This window comes from Aythya marila (genome assembly GCF_965140915.1).
Source record: "Aythya marila genome assembly, chromosome: 3".
NCBI classification, from domain to species: domain Eukaryota; kingdom Metazoa; phylum Chordata; class Aves; order Anseriformes; family Anatidae; genus Aythya; species Aythya marila.
The window spans coordinates 43,433,295-43,454,050 of NC_139044.1; the positions used below are offsets into that span (position 1 = coordinate 43,433,295).

A 20,756-nucleotide genomic window follows, 5' to 3' on the forward strand; every position below is an offset into this window, starting at 1 on the left:
GGCTGCCTGCGTGCGGGACGAGGCCCGGGGGGCGAAACCCTTGCGGGGGGGGAGCTGCGGGTTTCAACCACGGCTCGGCCGCCTCACGGCCGTTGCGTTGCGTTGCCGAGCGGGGCCGCTGGGGGCTCGCTGCACTGAGGCGGCGGGGCGGAGCCGTTGGCGGGCGGCCGTTGGGCGGCGCTGAGGGGCGCTCCGCCTGGCCGCGGCGATGGCGGGCGGCGTGGAGCTGGGCTTCGCGGCGGCGGCCGGCCCGGAGGACGCGTGGCGGCTGCGCAGCGCCTACTTCCCCAGCAAGCTGGGCGGGCGGCCGGCCTGGCTGGGCGAGGACGGGCTGCCGGGCCTCGGCGCCCTGCGCTGCGCCCGCTGCCAGCAGCCCCGCGCCTTCCTGCTGCAGCTCTACGCGCCGCTGCCCGGCCGCCGCGACGCCTTCCACCGCAGCCTCTTCGTCTTCGCATGCCGCGGCGCCGCCTGCTACCGCCTGCCCGGCCCCGGCGGGCCGCTCTGCGGTGAGCACGGGGGCTGGTGGCGGCGCGGGGGGCGCCCCGCTGCCCGGCCCGGCCCCGCTGAGCGCCGCCTCTCCCCGCAGTGTTCCGGAGCCAGCTGCCGCGGCGGAACCGCTTCTACCCCGAGGAGCCGCCCCCCGAGGATCCCCCGCCGGGCCCCGTGGCTCCTCCCGGGCGGCTCCGCAGCGGCGCCCGCCTGTGCCGCGTCTGCGGCTGCCTCGGGCCCCGCGCCTGCGGCCGCTGCCACCGCGCCGCCTACTGCGGGACCGAGCACCAGGCGCTGGACTGGCGCCGCGGGCACCGCCGCACCTGCGGGCAGGCCGGGGATGCAGGTGGGTCCCCAGCGGGCCCCCAGCCGGGCTGGCTGAGAGAGGCCGCTGGGGTAGCGCTGGTGGAGGGCTGCGGATGGCTGTGCTGGTAGGGGCTGGCTGCAGGATGGAGGAGTGTGGGGAACAACGCTGTTGTTCCTGACACGCTGCTTGTGCCCTTTGCGGGTTGCCTTTAAAATGCCTTCGTAAAGGAGCACACGAGGTGATGACTAAAACGACACTGTGCAGGTCAGTAGAAAAAAAGTACTTCAGATTTGTTTTAGAAGACAGCCTTTTCTTATGCCAGCCCTTCCCTCTCACCCTGACGTCTCATTCACACTTCTGGGATGTTCCAAGGAGAAGTACAGAGTGTTTAAAGTATTTGGTAGTGCGATGTAACTTGGTGAGCGTGTGCTGTGTCTCTGTTCAGGCATTGAGCTAGTCCCTCCAACCGGGGCTGCAGGAAGTGGAAGCAAGCAGTAAGTAAAAGAAAGTGATTCATGCAAATTGAGTTATGGGTCAGGCTTTTGAGTCATGTAACTGGAACAGGAACAGTGAGAATATGAAACATAACAGAACACAACTAGTACCATCGTTACAGAAGGCATCGTCGATGCATCTGTGGAAACTTTGGCTCCTCAAAATATGCAGTGGGCAAATATGAGGAATGGTGTGGCCTCAGGGTACCCAGTACAGACTTGACTTGTGTGCATATGCTGCTTAGAATGGGATATGCACAGAGGTGTCAAACTGCAGTTCTTTGGGATTTTTTTAAATGCAGCTGCTAAGACTGTCTGTCTTCCGTGTCATGTGGAGTTACAAAGGCTCAGAGCAATGCATCATTTACTGTAGGTTTTCTACTCTTGTTAGAATTTTTCTTATTTTTGTATCAGATTTAACAATGATGTAGGTTTGTATTTTTTTCACCGTTGCCATGTTTGGGCTGTATTTTTGCTACGCAGCTTGCTGTGGATACTTTTGGTGAGAAGAGCGTGAAATATGAATTGGCGTTGTGAAGTGATGTTTTCTGCTTTGCAGATAACTCGGAGAATGCGACGACAGCTCCAGGCGAGGACAAATTCCTGTTCCCAGAATATGAGATTTTGATAGAACCCGAGGAACCAGAATTTCCTGCTGACAGCAGGGCCGATCCTGATGATGACAAAGGAGCTGCAGGTACATCAAAGGAAGCAGAAGAACAGGAGGAACACAGAGTTAGTAGCAGCACAGGTAAGAAACATGACACTGCAATTCTTAACGAAGCCTGTATTACCTCTTTAAAATACCACATGCTGTTATTTTTAAGTGTTCCATCTAAGCTACTGGTGACAAAAAGCTGTAGTCAGTAGCGGTGCAGGCTTTTTGTATACATCCCATATTAATTAAGTGTGTTTATGGGAGAGACTCACTGGGCCCCAGCCCTGGGAGTTGTTAGAGCAGCTGCTGCAGATAGCTAGGAGCATACTGTGCCCTTGTGTGCTTTGCTCAAGTACGTTAAAACTCGAGTGAGATGAGCAGGGTCCTGAGCATCTGCTTCTTTCTGGACACTGCGGGAAGCAGGAGACTGGGTTAGAGGCTCTCGGTTTAGCTTGTTTTAATACATGGAAAATGCATGCTGAACCTCGTTGTCTTTACCAGAAGGAAACTGTCCTGAGGTTATTTTCGTTGTCCTTGAATTCAGAACTTGAAGTGCAGGCCCTTTCTCCACAAAATTAATGTGTTTGCAGTCACCGCACAGGCTTTGCACACAGCCAAGGTTTGCGGTTACAGGGGAAAGCTGCTGGGTTCCCAGCTGGCCCTAAAGCTGGCTGGAGGCTGCTCGATGCTCTGCATTGATGTGAAGGTAGGAGGGCTGTGGCAGGAGTGCAGCAGACGCCCGCCTCAGTGATAGAAACTGGAAGTGTGTCCTGTGTGCAGCATGGGCGGCCTTTTCCAGATGTCACATGCTGAAGGCTTAGCGCTTAGCGATCCCTGCTGGAAGCCATAAACGTTGGTAGATGACCTCCTTCTCTTTCTAATGTGCAATTACTCATGTCTATGGTTAAAATGCTACTAAAACTAATAAACGGATATGTGCCAGGATCTTAGGTGTCACAAATTAAAAAACGTGTCTTAGAGTGATGTACACTGGGAATGGCTGCGAACAAAATACACTTACAGATGCAACATTGTTTTAAATTTTTGGCTGTCTTGCATTAACTTGTAATGTTTGTGGGTTGTGTTTGTTTGTTTGTTTGCTTGTTTTTTTGTTTTTTTGTTTTTTTTTTTTTTCTTGCTTAGGTGAAGGGAGTCAGTCCTTAGATGAAGAAACACTGGAAGCAATGGCAAAACATGAGACTGAAGATGACAAGATTTTCCGCATGTTTAAAGAGCGAATAGCTGCTGAACCAGAGCAGGTCAGAATATAGGTATATGGGGCATACATACAACTTGCAGATTCTGGCACAGCATTGTTCTCCACCTGTTTCACTTCCATGTCTGTGATTATAAATGGTGATGGAAATGCCTCCTCATTCTCTAAACACTTTAACATAGGCTAATCTTCTGTAGGGGCCAGATCATATAAAACATGCAACTATTTAAAACAAAAACACGGTTCCTGGTTCCATGCAAAGGAAACACATGAAAGGAAATCCATGAAAGCAGAGGAGAAAGCAGCAAGTCTCTCTGTTTTTCAGCTTGTAGCTCAGGCATTAGGGTGAACGTCTAAGAAGTAGGAGACCTTGAGTCTGTTTTCTCCTTGCTTGGGGTAGGTGCATCATCTCCATGCATAAGTGCCCTCTTGCTGATAAGGCCTCATTAGCTATGTAAGTATTTAGATAGTAATAGAACAAAAAAGAATACAAATGTCTGAAAATACTTAAATCTTGGACAGTAGGATAATCCCCTTGTGTTTAGACTCAAAACTGCAAACAGAAAGAGCTGTGCTGCATCCCTGACTTCTCTGTACACTTCTGTGTACTCATCTATCAGTCCTCTCTGCCTCCATCTCAAAGCTAAAATACCTGTCTAGCATTTATGGGTCCCTTAATTTGAGAAATACACACTACAGTGATCTAGGGATAAATTGCAAAGAAGGCTACGTGAATACTTACACAAGTTTTCTTAACCAGCTGAGTCCATGCAAAGAACAGTTTTGTTTAGAATTCTGCATTTGCTGCTGATTGACTTGTTTCTACACCCATCTTACACCTTTGTCTACGTCAGTAACCACTCATTTTATAACCAGCTGAGAAGGCAGTCTTGATCACTTAACCTTCTGCTTAATTCTAGATCATTAGATACTGCAGAGGAGGAGAAGGCCCAATCTGGGTATCAAGGGAAAATATCCCCAAAGAACAAGATATCCCAAATTGCGCATGTGGTGCCAAAAGAGTATTTGAATTCCAGGTATGTAAATTCATTTAAAGGTAATGCAGGTAACATAGTTCAGGCTTAACGGGTCTAATTGTGTAGGCATTGACTTATGCTTAGAGCAAAGGAGTTGAAGTTGGTACTAAATAATGATGCCAATTTGTACAGAGCCCGTATTTACTATTGCAATTACTTTTCCATATAGGATTTTCCAATTTAAAAAGTGTGTTTCCATAGAGAGAGAGAGTAAAGAGCGGTTGTGGGCTACCTCTAACCCCTTTTTTTCCCCTGAAGATTATGCCACAGATCCTGAACCACCTCCAGGTTGACAGCCTTGGAGAGAGCATTGACTGGGGAACGCTGGTGGTGTACACGTGTGCTGAGAACTGCGGGGATGAAAACGAGTACGTTGAGGAGTTCATATGGAAACAAGACTTCTCCACATCCTCTATTAAATTTCCATCAAGTTCCTAAGTTGCATCTAAATGTTATGTTTTCCTTGTTTAGTGCATCTGTGCATTTTGCAAGTAGGTAACTGAACTAACATCAGTGACACCTGTCTATCCTGTAACAATACAACTACTAGGAGACTGTGACAGCCTCTTTATGGTGCTCCAGAGGAGCAACTTCAACAAGCCAGATGCAATTATTAATTGAATTTTGGTTCAAATCTCAGTTCTGAATGTTTAAATAAAGCTGAGATGTTTTTGGACTGGTAAGCGTCTTTTGTTGGCGGCTGAACTTTAAGAACTTAAGATGATTGTCTGCCAGGGTTTTCTTTGGGCTTCTCAAAAATGAATTCACAGAGAAAAGCAGACTGCAGTAAGATGCTCCGCAGGCATACAGCAGTCATAGCGAAGGTGAAACTGCTCAACCACTCAACGTGCAGCCTAAAGCAACAGTTGCTACACATCGTAATTCTTGGTAATTCAGTTTGACTTAAAAACATTAGCAGAATGCAGAAATAGTTCAACTCTGTCTGATGCAGAAGCAGCTTAGATGTATTCTGGGATAGCTGGCTTTGCCTGTCTGCTACCTACTGTTTGTGGTGGCTGATTCTCACTCTGAACCGTACCTTAGCACTGCTGCCTTGGTTGAGGCTTAAAACAAGTGCCTCCTGTGGGAATTATTCGGGTATGTGACTGCTGTATAGCTGAGGCAAGAGAAGAACAAAATGGTAATGCTTAAGTTACCATAGTGGTTGCTTAACTACCCCTGTGGCTAAGAGCTACACTTCCAGGAAAGATCAGGAAAAAGCATGGATGGTGACAGAGTTTGCTCAAGAGCAATCAATCAAGAACATTGGCCAGCTTACGGTGCAGCACTGACAGTGATGCAGTTCTTGGGTGGCTTGCACTTACCTTGGCAAAGCTACGTTGCTTAACACTGGCTTCCTGATAGTATCAAGAAGACTAGGGATAAAGTAAGTCCACTTCAGACTTGCAAACAGTATGGCAGCAAAACCAGCCATCATTTCATCTTCTATGAAACGAAACATCAATTTCATTAAGTAAAGAGACTGTGGTTACATTGGGGTTAGTTTTAGGTAAAAGCTGTTTGAAAGAATGTGCAAGTCATAGAAAGGTTATTACTGGAAATGTACTGGAGAAAAAAAGTTTATTTTTAGTTCTCAGCCCATTAAGCTTCAAGCACAGTTCAAAGGGAAGATTATGTACATGCTGACTCTAGTCGGAAGGGCTTTGACATTTTACAGGAACACTAATATAGTGAGACTGGCGTAGTTGGTAAAATACAAAAGTAATTTAAAGAAAGCCTAGAAGCTAAGCAAGAATCTTTTGTTCCAATTCACTCAAGTGTAGTTATTTAAGACTTGCATAAATCCCATCTGTTGAATGTGAAGCAACACATACTTGAACACAAACTTCTTTAACCAATCACCCCCTGTTTTAACATACTAGAAATATTCAAGCTAAATGGTGCCAAGGACATGGCTACCGGTAAGCAAGCCAGAGTACTGTTAAGATTCTCCTCAAACTGACAAGTCAGTTACAGTAGTGTATGTGCTTTTTATAAATCCAGATTAAAAAAAAAGTTTAATACATTTCACTCTACCAGCTGCATAATTTTAAAATTCAGTAAGACAGTTCCCGTAATTGTATAAACAGGGTTTATTGTACATGTGGAGCTGAAGGAGGAAAGAGGAGGAATATATATATATTATATATATATGTACAGTGAGCCATTTTCATTAATAAATTTATTCTGTCTTGCTTAATACTGGAAAGAGGGAATGTGTCTGGCACAAAAAAAATTAAAATTGAAAAAATTTAAAAGCTTAAGTTCTTAAAATTATAAAAACCATGGTCTTATGGAAGAAAATTAAAACATATATACATGGCAACTTAAGTGGTTTATACACTGAGTGACACAGTTGCAGTTGTCTCTTAAACCAATTTATGGATTTTCTATTAATAGAACTGGCATTAAAACTATTTAAAAGCTAGAATATAAATAAAACTTGAAGAGACTGCTCCAGGAACAGCCCAGTAAAGCAACTCACAGTAACTCAGTAGACGTAATCAATATAATTCCCCTTGAGCATCGGGGAAGTAGGCACTAACTGGGAAATAGTCCAAGTCCTGGTGTTGCAGTTTCACTGAAGTCCATCTCGTTACTGCTGTGCCATATGCAATGCCTTTTAAAATGTACCCCCAATTTCTCTGAAACTTGTAGAAACTGTTACGTTGTCTTTCTGAAACCCTTTAAAATAGGATAGATGTTTTCAAATGCTTCATAGATTTCTGCTCGAACTTTAGCGCCTAGAAAAAGAGAGGGAACTAAGTCAGTTTGTGCCTTTCTCCAGCATTAAATACTTCATTTTAGCTTTTAGAATGTTTATCTGAATGCAGCTTTATGTATGTGATCCCTATTTTTACATCTATTTTTTAAAAACACATTTCATATAAAGCATACTTTAGAATAAACAGTGAAAAAGCTGATAAATGAAAAAAAAAACAAACAAAAAACTTTCTGGACTTTATTAGCCTCTTTGCACTTAATGCTATACTCACAAATGAGATTCTCCTAGGCAATTTCTGAGGAGACCCAACTACAAAGCACAGCCAACGGGGTGCTTCTGCAGAAAGGCCTAACCAGCAGTGTTTTCTTCAAGAGGGCGCAAACCCATGAGGAAGCAAGGTCTGGAAATGGAGGGTGTTGCAGAAGCCTACCACCTGCTATGGTGAAGGGGCACTCTCTTCCTTTCATTGGCGAGCTGCATTTTCCCCTACACAGTAAGGCTCAGCACAACAGGAAAAGGCAGGGTGCAGGTGGAGTGCCTGAGGTGAAGGAGGTCCTCGAGCTGGGCCACCTCCCCTTCCCGGGCTGCTGTGCCAAAGGAAGATGGCAGCAGCCCCCAGCCAAGCTGCTATAAAGCAGTCAGCTCAGTCACGCACCTAGCGCACAAAAGCAGGCTTTCAGATTTTCCTAGGCACATTACCTGTGCTCTCAACGGCTTTTTTGGGGCACGTGCAGTCCCAATTAGGATTCATGATCACTGCTTATATGGCTTTAGCCAAGTACACGTGGCTTGCTTTGTGGGATCTCCTCCGCAGAGTGCTGTACTAGCTGTTCTTTCCCAGTACTGTCAGCTTTAAAGGAAAGCACCTAGCAAGTTGCAGACTTCTGATATCATTGTTTGTAATACAGTCTAAATCCAACCTACTGGAATAAAATACTGCCTTGACTTACCAGTTAAAACCACTTTTCCAGAAACAAAAATAAGCAGAACAATTCTTGGCTTGATCATTCTGTAGATTAAGCCTGGAAACAATTCTGGCTCGTAGCTGGAAGAGAAGAGAGTCACAGGGTTTCAACGTGCTTGTGGACATGTCCCAGCCTTTCATCTGCAGGACTGTTAGAAGTGGACAGAGCAGGGGCAGACTCCACTGAAACTGGGAGAGAGCAGCAAAGACTATGATTTTGATGGGCTGATGCTGGGCTACATCAGCTACACCGGAGGCAGAGCAGTGACAGGAACAGAGGTCTAGGTTCCTCTCTGGTGTGAGGAAACGATCTAAACACATGCCAAATTAAGCTAGCTGGTATGCAGCAAGAATGAAACATAGGCAAGCTTTTATTTACCTGCTGAACTGCTGGTGTGTGAGTACCAGTCCTTCTAATCTGATAGGAAATTTCACATCACAGCTGCCCACCATGTTCTGAATTTTAAAATCTAAAAATTTTGCAGGAAAACCCAGTTTCTGAACAACTCTTGCGTACTTCCTTGCTGCCAGTCTGGATTGTTCTTCACTGAAGGGAGAAAAACATAGCTGTTTTATTTCCTCAGTCAAGTATTACTTGAATCAAATAGCGTTAGACCACAAATATTTATCTGGAGAAAAAAATGTGGTGTGCGTTGGGATGGGAAGGGGAGTCGCATGCAAAATTTTTGCATCTAAAATTAACAACTAACTCTAGTTTTTACGCTTAGTTTTGGTACTATAGTCCTGAACACGACTGGCACTGTATTCACTGTTTATAAAGCAGCAAACACAAAGCTGAAAAGCCACGTCTTTCACAGACTTCATATATATGTACATGAGTCCCTCCAGTAAGATGTGAAAACTTGGAATTACTACTGCTACAAAATGCTATTCCTATAAAAATCTGTAAACTGCCCAAATTACCTGCTTGATTCAGCCCAGGCACCCAGACCTGGGTTTAACACAACTGCATGGCCTTACTTGCTATTGCAGACTCAGTTTGCTTCACTTTTGTGAAGTTTTCAGTTGCTCCTAATGCAGAGTAAGAAACCTGGAATTTCAAGCATCCCCAGGCAGAGAAAGTGTTTCCTGTGGGGCTCTATTCACTCATCTCTGCCCATTAGCTTATTCCTTCTGGATTCCTAAAGGACTTCTTCAGAGCAGAATTTCTCTTCTGCCCACTGGAGTTAAGCTTATGTTTAGTTTCCAATTCTCATGCTTCAATGATCACATTAAGAACAGATCAGACTACAGGGACTGGAGACTTCGAGCTCTTGGCCTGTGATGAATGAAACTATTCAAATACCCCATCACTCTTACCCTGCCACTGCCCCTACAGTTTAAATGGTTTTAGTGCAGTCTTTGAAATTCTTAAATTATCAGGGAAAAAAATAGATGACTGCAAAGCCAAAAAAAAGTGAATAATGATCTCCTCAGCCAGTTTATCGGACTGTATGAAAGAGCTTCAGAAACACAACTCTCATTTCCTCTTTAGCAAGGAAGTCCTTTCAGTTACAAAAAGACATTTTGCAAAGAACATAAACGTTTGTCTATTTGAAATTATTTGGGAAGCAAGCTTAACTGGATCTGTCTGACTTTATATAAATACTGTATTCAAGCATCGGTATTCTTAAAGCATTGTGGTTTCAAAGGAAAAGACAGCTTTAATTAGTTTGCTTGTAACAGCTAAACATACCTTTTTGCTCCTGTGCACACCATTTTTCCAGAGCTGAATATAAGTGCAGTAGTACGTGGTTCTCTTATTCTCATGATCACAGCAGCAAAACGCTGAAATGTGAGTGTTGAGACTGTCAGTGACACACCACTGTGATCATCACACCAAGCCCAGGTTTGCATAACATAAGCCATTGCAAAGAAATACTAAATTCAAATATACTTGCAGATCACTCATGATTCAAGCATTTTGAGTAAATTTTAAGTAGCTTCCCACACATGCAGAGGTGGAGTCAAAGAGGAAGGATTTTTTTTCTGTTGCAATCCTGTTTTATTAAGATCATCTTTCATTAATAAGCATGTGACAGAAAAATACCACTAGCATTTGCGACAGATTGAAAGAGACAATCTTAACACCAAGTCTTCCTCCATGTCTTGAAACTTGATCTGTTATAAGCAGGATGGAAGACTAAGCAAATATTTTATGATCCATTTTGTTTCTTTACCTTAAAAAGTTGGACACCGTTGTATTACTGTCAAACAACGGCCGAAAAGTCAGAAGCCATGGTCTGTGTAAGAAGTCACCTCGACCACCAACCACAGTGCAACACACCAGCATGCTCAGCTCTAGCTTTGTATTTTACGTACTGTAACATCTCTACCTGCATTTATAAATATTCTTAAACTCTGAAGCAAAAGATAGTGTTAAACTGATCCGGGCATCAGGCACAAGCCCTGCTGTTTGTTTGGCACATGTAACCTGGACCAATTCGCCCTGCAGTCCCATAAATGCTCTGCTGACATAGCCAAGGCAGAAGCGTGGGTTACCTAACAACACATTTGACAAACCGTGGCTTAGATAACACAGCCAAGCAACATCTTTTTGTTGTAGATGAACGCACTGACTAAAAGTCAGGAGTGTATTACATAACCCTCCTTTCTCTCTGCTGTGGTAAACAGCGTTTCCATATTGATCACTCTAGCCCACGAGCTTACACAGACACCTACCCTACCTTCAGAGTATGCTCAAATTTTTGCCTCGCTAGCATCTTACTCGCATGCAATCGTGTAACAGCATCACTGGTACAAACTTATGGTAACAATTATTTATTATATTGGCCTGCATGCACGCTTCAACTGAGCAGAGTTCAGGCAAACCATAGCAAAATCCCACCTCCTAAACCAAAATAAACTAACACATCCCGAGAAAACCGAACTCTTCCCAAGGCGAGCCAATTCAATTACACAACATCCACACCTCTATTAGACATAGCGTCCAACTACCGTGGTTGCAAAGATAACATTTCCAAGTGGAGACACCCAGAAGAAAAATGAAACAACTTCATTTTCTTGATTTGCTGCTCCAGGGCCTCTGCTGTTGCTCAAAGCTCCCCAAATTTACAAAGTCCCATGGCTTAAGTCACTGCTGTTCCAACCTGCTAGTCAGAAGCAGTGGTCAGCTTGGAAGTAGACATGAAAAAATAAAAAATTGCCATTTCACCAAACCTAGCCATCAGGAGCAAGGAGATGGTAGCAGTACTGGGGGACAACATGAAAGAAAAGAGAGCTGGTGGGGGGAGTGAGATGATAAAATAACCAGTAACTGCACTGCTGCCACAGCAATTTCCAGGGGAGCAGCTGGATGGAGGAAGCCACAGCACACACAGAACCACCGTGGCTCTGGCAGGAGCCCAGAAATTGAATTCTTCCTTCCATTCTCCTTATTGGGAGACAGGGAACAAACTTCAGCATCAGACATTTTGTGGCAACAGAAAAAAGGAACTTTCTGAGCACAAGCAACAAACATGCCCACACGAACAGGAGCTCAGGACAGCTCCACAACAAAAAACTTTGCCAGTGTATTACACTGTTAGTTAGTTTCTTCCTAAACACGCTGATCTTTCCACATCTACTAAATTACAACCTCATGTAAAACATAGCTACATCAGCATAACAACATTTCTTACTGATTTAAAACAGAAATCTTCAAGAAACTTAGATGATTCTGTTAACTCTATGATAAATCTGCATATATATGAAGAATTTTTTTTTCGTTTGAGCTATTACAACAAAGTATGCCCCAAACCTGTGCTTCTGACATACCTGTTACTGGGTAAGTTCTAACCCACTGCTCTTACCTTGGGATTATACTCAGCATTTCGGGCACGAAGCGCAATGGTTTTTAGGTCAAGCTTGCAGCCAAGATTCACCGTGGACACAATATTCCTGAAGATAGTTCACAGAAATACAATTAAAAAGTAAATTAAAGAATGCATGCATCTTACACATTTTAGCATGTTTGACTGATTTCATTTTTTATTTAATTAAGAGAGTTTGAATGAGATCTTTCCTACTGACAGACACACTGAACAGTGTTTTGGCTCTGGAACCTCTTTTTTAGGGCATTATCTCCTAAAGCATGATTGAAGATTCCTCCTTTTCTGCCAGCTACTATGAAAAGTGTCTCCTGAGAAAAATCTCTATTTCAGTTTGGCAGGAAAAATTTTTGAGCTTGAGAGCTCCCCCTGGCCCATTCTGTGAAGCTGCTGGGAACAGGAGAAGTGCAGTAGGAAAAGAGGAATAGTACCAACAATTTTCCCTTGTACGCCCTTCAAGGAGGAAGAAGATGTACAGGACTAAGTGAGAATGCACTCACAGATAAACCCCTTGCCAGGTGATAGGAAAGAAGGTCTCCAAAAAGTTTAAGAGCAAATACTAGATGTAAAATTTCTTTTGACGTTTGTTTGCCAGTAAAACTCTGAAATCTAAAGGTCTTCAACAGGGTGGAGGTGTGTGTGGGGGAAAGCAGTAGGAACTACTCTTTCAGTGCAAAATTCCTTTGGTTACCACCCATCTCTCTTTGGGGCTTCCATAAGTTGCTGTGGAAATCTCTTTAAAGCTAAGATTCAGTGAAAACACTTTCATACCTGAACCTCAGCTAGTTCTAGGTTGTTATTTCCTCCTAATCACAAGCTCAACTGTAGTAATGAAATAGAAAATGGAACGTGTAATATTAAAAACTATTCAACACTAGCTCCTAGACTAACAGCTGGTTTCTTCCCTCTACCCATCTAACTCCTTTTCAGCTGTGAAAGTTCCTGCAGTCTGCTTTAATATCCCACTAACAAACTTCTATGCACAGTGAAGTTGGGGCTATTTACTTTTCTGTGAACCTGCAAGTTACAAATGAGAATATATTTCAAGGTACACATATGTTGAAACACCAGATTATCAACTCAGACTATTTTATAAGTAAAGCATGCTGGACTCTTAGAGTGCATGCAGTTAAAAGTTACAACGCTGATAAATTAAGCACGAAAAGCACGTCCTGTGAAAGGACACGACACACTCACTGTAGCTGCGGCACTATCCCAGAGCTCTCAGATGCTGGTGTCGCAGGAGTTATGGGAGTCATCGGAGTCATTGGAGAGGGGTAGAGAGGCGTGGTTCCCGGCAGGGGGGCTGTGGTAAGAGTCTGTGAGTGGAAGAGCTGGGGGGTCTGACCAGATGTTCCCTGCGTCGCTTGCTGTGATGTAGATTGCTGTGCTGCTTGCTGCTGCTGCTGCTGCCGCTGCTGTTCCTCAAGGATGGACAGGCTGTTGGTGCTCTGGACAGGCTGCGGTGTCAGTCCTGTGCCATACGGCATCATCGGGCTAAAAATCGGAATTCCGGGAGTCATTGCACCCTGTGGAAAAAAGCACAAAAAAACCATGAATCCTGCGGTGATCCATTTTGCTTTTAAGGAAAAAAAGCGTGAAGGGGTAGTCTAAAAATAAATCATCTTAGTTGATCATATCAAACCTGAGGCATATTAGTAACTTGCTAAAAACAGAAAACCCTTGGAAGACGCCCTTCTTCCAGAAAATGAAACACGACCACCACCGCTTTGTCATTTCTAGCGCTGTTTGTCACCAGCCAGCCATGCCAATATGTTTCTCACAGTACCTTGCAAGCATGTCACAAATTTGAACCACACTTTTTACTTAAAATCACTTGAATGAAAACTGCACTCATCGAACCAAATGCACTCATGGCACAGCTGTGGTCCATTACATGTAAGGTAATTTAAAGGGTTCCAACAGCAATGACCAAAACTAAATTAACATTTACAATCTGTCAGCCATGCTTCAACTCAAGGGAAATCAATATATCTGTATGTTTCTTAAATCTCTGGATACATAAATCGAAGGTTTTACAATTCTGCTTGTAACTAATATCATGCTATGTGTAGCAGAATTGTTCGGATCTGCAAACAAAAACCTAGAGATGACATGCAAGAAACAACAGACACTTTCACGAAGCAATTCAGATCACAGTTGCGTATTAAATCATTTCTTTTTACCTGAGGGGAGGCTAAGCCTTGAGCGTAGGGCGGCAAGCTGTTGTTCTGATCCATGTTTCCAGTTGTTTCTTTGGTATGATCAGAAATATTTCCCTCAATTGACTGAAATTAAATTCAAACCGAAGGGGTTTCTAACCCTTTAAAGCATTCCAGCAGAGCAGCCTTTTAGCCAAGCTGAAAATGTTACAAAAACATCAGCTCCAGAGAAACGCGTGTGGCGAGCCTGAAATACTAAACAGAACCTGCAAAGAAAAGAAATAGTATCTTGAGAATATTGGCTAAACAAAAAACAAAACCATCAGCTGGTAAGTTAGATAAGAGACGCCCACGTACAAATATATATAAGAGCCCTCACCCACGCACGCGTGCACATACGCACCATGTACACAACAACCTCTTTCGGGCACACTCTGCAGGGCCTTGGGAACCCCTGCAAGTCCCTGGAGCCCCCTTTTCAAACAGCATGAGGCATCCACGTTCGTTCTGCAAGCTTTGCTTTGAAAAACGTTGATTTTTTTTTTTAGAATCGAACTCTACCAGCAACAGACTGGCAAGCTTACAGCCCCACGCTGCTTGTTCATCTTTTCCTGGGCAATTTTACAGCTCGGGCTTCCAAAAATATTTTCGTTTATAGGGGGAGTAGCATCCCTGTTCAAACCGGAGCTACGAAGCCCTCTTTTGTCCAGTTTTAGGAAATAAACCTCTGTGGCGTGCTTTACAGGGGAAAAACCAAGTGAGCGCCAATTTCAGGTGCGCACACAAAGCGCACGCACGATTTGTGTGGTGCTTTTTCTCCAAATCGTGCCTGTTACTCGCTACATCCCCGTGCTACGGCACCAACCGAGGCACGTGGCGAGCCTGCAGGCTGCGATGCGGCACCCGGCGCCTCCCCGGTACCTCACGGCTCCCTCAGCGGGGCCCCCGCCGCCGGAGAGCCCCAAGGTCGCTGCTGGGCCGGCCCCGCGCCACCGGCACACCCGGGCCGGCCTCCCCGGGCCGTTACCGGCCGCTTCTCGGCTCCGAGGGCCCCGCGCCGGGAAGCCCCACACCGGCCCCGAGCAGCCCGGGCCCCGCTCCCTGACCGTTAACGGCCGCCCCCCGCCCGTTAACGGCCGCTCCTCCCCCCACCCCCATTCCCCCTCAGCCCCCCGGCCCCGCCGCCATCACGGCCTCGTCCCTCCCGGCCGGGTTTCCCCTCCCGGCCCCAAGCACCGCGTCCCGGGGCGGTCCAGAGGAGGGATTGAGGGGCTCGGGGGGGGCCGCCCGGTACCTGCCGCGCCCGCCGCCGCCGCCGCCCAGCCCCGGCGGGCCCCAGCTGCGCCCCGCGCCCGGCGCGCCCCGACCGCGACACTTCCTCCGCGCCGCCTCCGCCGCCGCCATCTTGGGTGAGGGCAGCGGTGAGGCCGCGGGGCCGGGCTTCCGGGGGCTGCGGCCGCCATTTTGCCGTGAGGCGGCAGCGCTGTGGTGCCGGTGCCGGTACCGGGTGCCGGGGGGATGCTGGCCGCCGCCGCCACCGCCACCGCCGGGATGCTGCCGGGGCTCGGCCCGCAGGGGGCTGCCCTGCAGTACCGCTTCTCGCCCTACACCTTCAACGGAGGGTGAGTCCTCGCACCGGCACCGGGCCTGGGCCGGGCTGGCCGCTGTGTGTCTGAGGGGGCCCGGCCGCGCCTGGGGTCCCGCAGCCCTCACGGGTCGGTGCGGGCGGGGCCCTGCCCGCGGGGCCGGGTTTTACAGCGCTCGGTGCAGCCGTTAACGGCCGCGTTGTTTGCTTCTGGGTCCGTGACGGGTTTGGAAACTGCTTGGTCATAACTGCTGCGGGCAGGTGATTCTTGCCTTGGGGTGGCAGGGCCGAGCCGGCGTGCTGTTCTTTAGATGTATTCTTCGTCATATCTAACCACTTTTTAAAGGGTATTTGATTATTACTTAATGGTAGCATGTGTATTAACAAGCGCAAAGTTATTATTTGGAAATTAGTAATATAAAATAATGTCAAACTGAAAGAGCAATACTAATTCAAGAGGTAATTTAAAGCAGTACTGGTGTTTGATACGTGGCTGGAATGTTCTTGCTTGGAAATCCAAGCACTTACAGGAGATTGGATCTTTCCTTACCGCACATCTATATTTTGTAGTTCACTCTGTCTAGTTTTTGTTTTATATATTACCAAATTTTCCTATGATTTACAGTCAACGCAGAGAATCACGTATGTTCTCTTCAGTACGTAGTGTCTTCTTCCCTACAATCCTGAGTAATGTGCAGGGAAATGCCTAATGGGAAGCATACTAAGGAATCTGATAAGATGTTTGACACAACGTGAGTCTGGTTAGAGAGCTCTCGTCTGTTTATTTGCCACCTATATATCTATATATATATATATATAATCATAGAATTGTCTAGGTTGGAAGAGACCTCAATATATAAATAAAAGCTGTGTCACAGAAGTCATGATGATATGAACATTCTTTTTTAAGGACGGTGTTGGCAATTGCTGGAGAAGACTTTTGCATTGTTGCCTCTGACACACGACTGAGTGAAGGTTATGCAATTCACAGCCGGGACAGTCCCAAATGCTACAAACTGTAAGTCCATACCTTGTAAGAACTGAAATGGAGGAAAGATCAATGCGTATTGATGAGCATGTCACCTGCATGAAGTGATCTACTTTCTTTATGCCAAATTCTCAAGAAAAAAGGATAGTAACAGAATTGATTTTCTGAGTCATGGTGACTCTTACTGCGATGTGCTGCTCCAGATGCAGCTGGATTTCTTGTTGTGTGTTGTTGAATTTTGCTGATAACAGTATTTTTAGCATGGTACCAGATTTTGTAATATAAGCTAGGGCCTTTTCTGACCCGATAATCAGAAGAACTTTTGTCTTAACTGTAGCAAAACATAGTTCTGTAGTAACTAGTTCTGCTTTGCCGGGACATGAGTGTGCCCACCACTGTCTGTTGTCCTGTGTCCCTCTAGTCAGCCATCTGTCACTTCACAGGGTGTTTATTTTCAGAGAGGTAAACCATAATTGTTGTGTCCGTAATTCATTTTTCAACTTTTCATGTTTGTTGTATGGTTATCTTGACTCACCTAGATAGCATCCTCTTGGTTTCAAAAGAATATAAACAATACGTATTTTAAATGTAGGAGGTGTTTACCTGGTAGGCTGCCATCAGCTGTATAAACAATTTTTTTGTCGATGACACAAAATCATATGAGCTGATTTTTTTCCTGGCTAACTTTGTACTGTGTCTTTGATTGTGTTACTGCCTAAATGGAAATTGCTTTGGCACAATCTGTGTGCAGCACATGGTGAATTTGGGTGGTTGTAGTGACAGTGAGAGACGATTTTGAACTTATTTTGAAAGTGATTGCTGAGTGTTAATCCTATAAAATATATGTCAGTGTTTGTAGGTTGTCACTGATCTATTAGAGTTTAAAATTCAAATGTGTGTTCCCATAATTAGCATTTACAAAATGCTTTGGGACTGAACGAAGAGCTAACCTACAGTACCTCTGTAGCTAACAACTTCTGTTGTGCTGACACAGAAAACCACCTACACTGTAAATGTTATGTAACCATCTTAAAATCTTAAAGCAGTCCCCTGGCCAGATGGAGTAAAACTGGGTTGACTGATATGATGGAGCTTGGTAATAGCTAGGGTTAGGGGTGCGTGAAGGAGTGAAGTGGTTTTTTTTGGTCAGTCTTGCTGTAGTAGTCAGTAGACTGAAGAATGACACCTGTGTAGTCCTGTACTGAATGAGTCCTTCCCAAGATGTAGGCTGCGGTTTCCCTTTAGGTGCAGGAAATACCTGTTACTACATTTTAGACAACAGTTTCTGATCTTGTTGGAGAAACTGGAAATACATTTCACGTTTTCATAATCTACTGTGTAAGAAAGTGGTGTATATAGTTCACAGGGAATTAAAGTCCCGACAAAACTTTGTTTTACAGAACAGAACGAACGGTCATTGGATGCAGTGGTTTCCATGGGGACTGCCTGACGCTTACTAAAATCATTGAAGCAAGATTAAAGGTAGCTAGCTATCTCAATGTATTTAGAAACTTCTGTTCTTAGTGTTGCATTTGAGACCCATGATGTGTTTAAATATGGCTTTTGCTGTTTGTCCTCAACTGTGTGTATCACAGCTGTAGCTGCATTGCTAGTGAAAGATCAGGCTGGTGAAATTGATGCTGTGTTCTTACAAGTGTAACATCACAAATTTAAAGGATGGAAGCACTGAAGAGGGTAATGTTCGTGAGGCAACATCTATTCTGTGCAAAATCTCACGGAAATATTAATTTTGGCCTGTAATAAGACTTTACGGTTAGACCAGTGTGTTTTTGCTCATCTTGCTAGTTGATCATCTTGCTAAGCCTCAATCTCTTCTGTAACAAGGTTTCAAAAGTGTAATCCTGACTGAGTATAAAATTTAGTGTGTGACTTTTGCCTTGGATGTGGTGTGCTGTTTGCAGATGTACAAGCATTCCAATAACAAGACCATGACTACTGGGGCTATTGCAGCAATGCTGTCCACGATCCTGTACTCCCGACGTTTCTTCCCTTACTACGTTTACAACATCATTGGTGGACTTGATGAGGAAGGTAAGACTGGAAGAGACTAAGGAAATGTTACTAGTACAACTGCACTTATTTTTATTCATGCCTTTCATTGTGGTAGAGATTCTTAAATATGAAGACCTACTCCAGAGAGGTTCCTCTAAAGAGACTTTTAAATGTTAACTAATCCCTAATGAAAATAATGACTTCTGTGTGGAAGCTACAGTGCAATGTAAAGGACTTCCTTGAGGCTGGCCAGGTGCTGTGTTTTCACCAGAATGTCCTCATGAAACTGATGCTTCAGAGAATCTTTTTGGATTGTGATTATGTATTTTTTTTTCTTTAAGGGAAGGGAGCAGTCTATAGCTTCGATCCAGTAGGCTCGTACCAGAGAGATTCTTTCAAAGCAGGTGGATCAGCAAGTGCCATGCTGCAGCCCTTGCTTGATAACCAGGTAAAATAATTTTAGTGTTTGGGTTTTATGATCTCAGTGAAGATTTGTGACATTCAAATTAATGTAGTTTTACTTTTGAGGAAGATTACTTTTGAAAGAAGGTTTAAATGTACTACAGGTATTATTAATCCTACCAAAATAAATTCACAAATTGTGTGCTTCCACCCTCTCAGGAGAAGTCCAAAAGTGCTGCTTTTGGATTCTCTTAAGGTTTTTAATAAGCTACAGGGGGCTCTCTGTTTAAAATATAGTTAAATGTTTTAATTGAGAAATTGCTTCCCACAGAAGCTTGTTGTTTTTTTTTTTTTTTTTTTTTGTTTTGTTTGTTTGTTTTTTTGTTTTTTCCATTGTCTGATAATGTAAATATGCCTATTACTTACCATGAAATAATTCTAAATTAAGATAATAGAATTAATTGGGGTATTTAATGCATTTTAACACCTTAACTCTGAGATTTTCAAGTTGTGTACAAGTCATTCACTACTTTCTAAAAATGTTCTTGCATAAAACTGCTGGAAATTTATTTAATTACGTCTGTCAAATAGTTGAATATCTTCATATTTAGTTGAAGCTGTTAACTGTTGAATTAGAGAAACACTAAAGCACATTTTACTCATCTAGTTCTTAGATATTGGTGCTGGTATTGCTAGTCAGTCGAGCCTGATGCCAACACAACTTAAGTGCTTCAAAAAAGCAGTAAGCGCTCTCGCTTTTTGCCAGCTAAGAAAGGAGTAGCATTTTTCCAGTTTCCTTAAAAATCCAGTTTCTCAGATTTGTTTCAGTTTTAAGCATCATTAACTGGAGAGAATAAAACATTTTCTGCCATAAGTTGTGTTATTTTTTTATAATTTCTGAATTTGAGGAAGAGTAAATGACTCTTCCAATTCTAACATTTACTTAATGGCTAAAATATATTTAATGGGGCAGATCATGCTCTATTATGGGCTATTATTTTAAATTCTAGGTGCATTTAGGAAAACTTGCTTCTAAGAAATGCTGTAACTATGAAATGACTGGAGAAAGGGCTTGTGTGCAGTTCTGATGCTGCTAACCCAGCGAGAAGTTTCTGAACAAACAGATCAGTATCTTGCATATGCTGAATAGTGGTAGGAGAGGCTATGCTTTATACTAGATCTGCTTCCGTTTACTTATGTATGAATATCAGCATAGGTAAAGTTCTGATCACGCAGCTATAAACTGTATGGAGTACTGCTTTTGCCAACTCTGTTTTTAAAACAGACTAATCATTTCTTTTTAAGTTGTCTAAATCTGCTCGTTCTAGTGCAGAGATTGAAACAGTTTTCGTGCTAGATGGAATGTACTTCATTTAAAAAGCATTTTCATCTCTTCTTAGATTGGCTTCAAGAACATGCAAAATGTGGAGCATGTACCTCTGACCCTGGAAAAGGCTTTGCAGCTGGTTAAAGATGTCTTTATTTCTGCTGCTGAGAGAGATGTATACACTGGTGATGCACTTAAGATTTGTGTGGTCACAAAAGATGGAATTAAAGAGGAAACCATCCAATTACGGAAAGACTAATTCAGTTCACATACAAACATGTAATCTATGGAATACAATTTAACTGTATTGTGAAGATGTTTGTCTTATTAAATTTTTTCAAGAAGTTTGACTACTGTAATGCCGAGTGTTTTCTGTCTGGTAGAAGTGATAGTGGTGTTTTTGGTGTGGGGGTTTTTTGTTGATTTTTTAGAAACCCAAACAATTTGTGGCGAGGATGATATTAAGTGTTTGTCTAGGTCAATTTGGTTCATCTCATCCTCATCTATTAATCGATCTAATTACATTGTCAATTTAATCCTCTTCTTGCCGTCCTATATG

The 20,756-nt window shown here is 43.9% G+C and overlaps 3 protein-coding genes across 3 annotated transcripts; 2 read left to right on the plus strand and 1 right to left on the minus strand.

Moving 5' to 3' along the window:
* Positions 1-10: 10 nt before the first annotated feature.
* PDCD2 (programmed cell death 2) lies at positions 11-4,877 on the plus strand. Its single transcript, XM_082756329.1, has 6 exons — positions 11-506; positions 587-835; positions 1,850-2,041; positions 3,092-3,207; positions 4,085-4,201; positions 4,460-4,877. The coding sequence occupies exons 1-6, from the start codon at positions 209-211 to the stop codon at positions 4,637-4,639; spliced, it is 1,152 nt and encodes a 383-aa protein (XP_082612455.1). The 5' UTR covers positions 11-208; the 3' UTR covers positions 4,640-4,877.
* An 894-nt stretch (positions 4,878-5,771) lies between these two features.
* TBP (TATA-box binding protein) lies at positions 5,772-15,263 on the minus strand. Its single transcript, XM_082757391.1, has 8 exons — positions 15,177-15,263; positions 13,907-14,148; positions 12,918-13,249; positions 11,703-11,790; positions 9,587-9,678; positions 8,270-8,437; positions 7,877-7,971; positions 5,772-6,945 (listed from the first exon to the last, which is right to left on the minus strand). Exons 2-8 carry the CDS (start codon positions 13,958-13,960, stop codon positions 6,866-6,868), a joined length of 909 nt encoding a protein of 302 aa, XP_082613517.1. The 5' UTR covers positions 13,961-14,148; positions 15,177-15,263; the 3' UTR covers positions 5,772-6,865.
* A 46-nt stretch (positions 15,264-15,309) lies between these two features.
* On the plus strand, positions 15,310-20,547 carry PSMB1 (proteasome 20S subunit beta 1). The gene is made up of 6 exons (XM_082757392.1): positions 15,310-15,504; positions 16,378-16,485; positions 17,856-17,937; positions 18,378-18,507; positions 18,810-18,916; positions 20,271-20,547. The coding sequence occupies exons 1-6, from the start codon at positions 15,401-15,403 to the stop codon at positions 20,454-20,456; spliced, it is 717 nt and encodes a 238-aa protein (XP_082613518.1). The 5' UTR covers positions 15,310-15,400; the 3' UTR covers positions 20,457-20,547.
* The last annotated feature ends 209 nt before the right edge of the window (positions 20,548-20,756 follow it).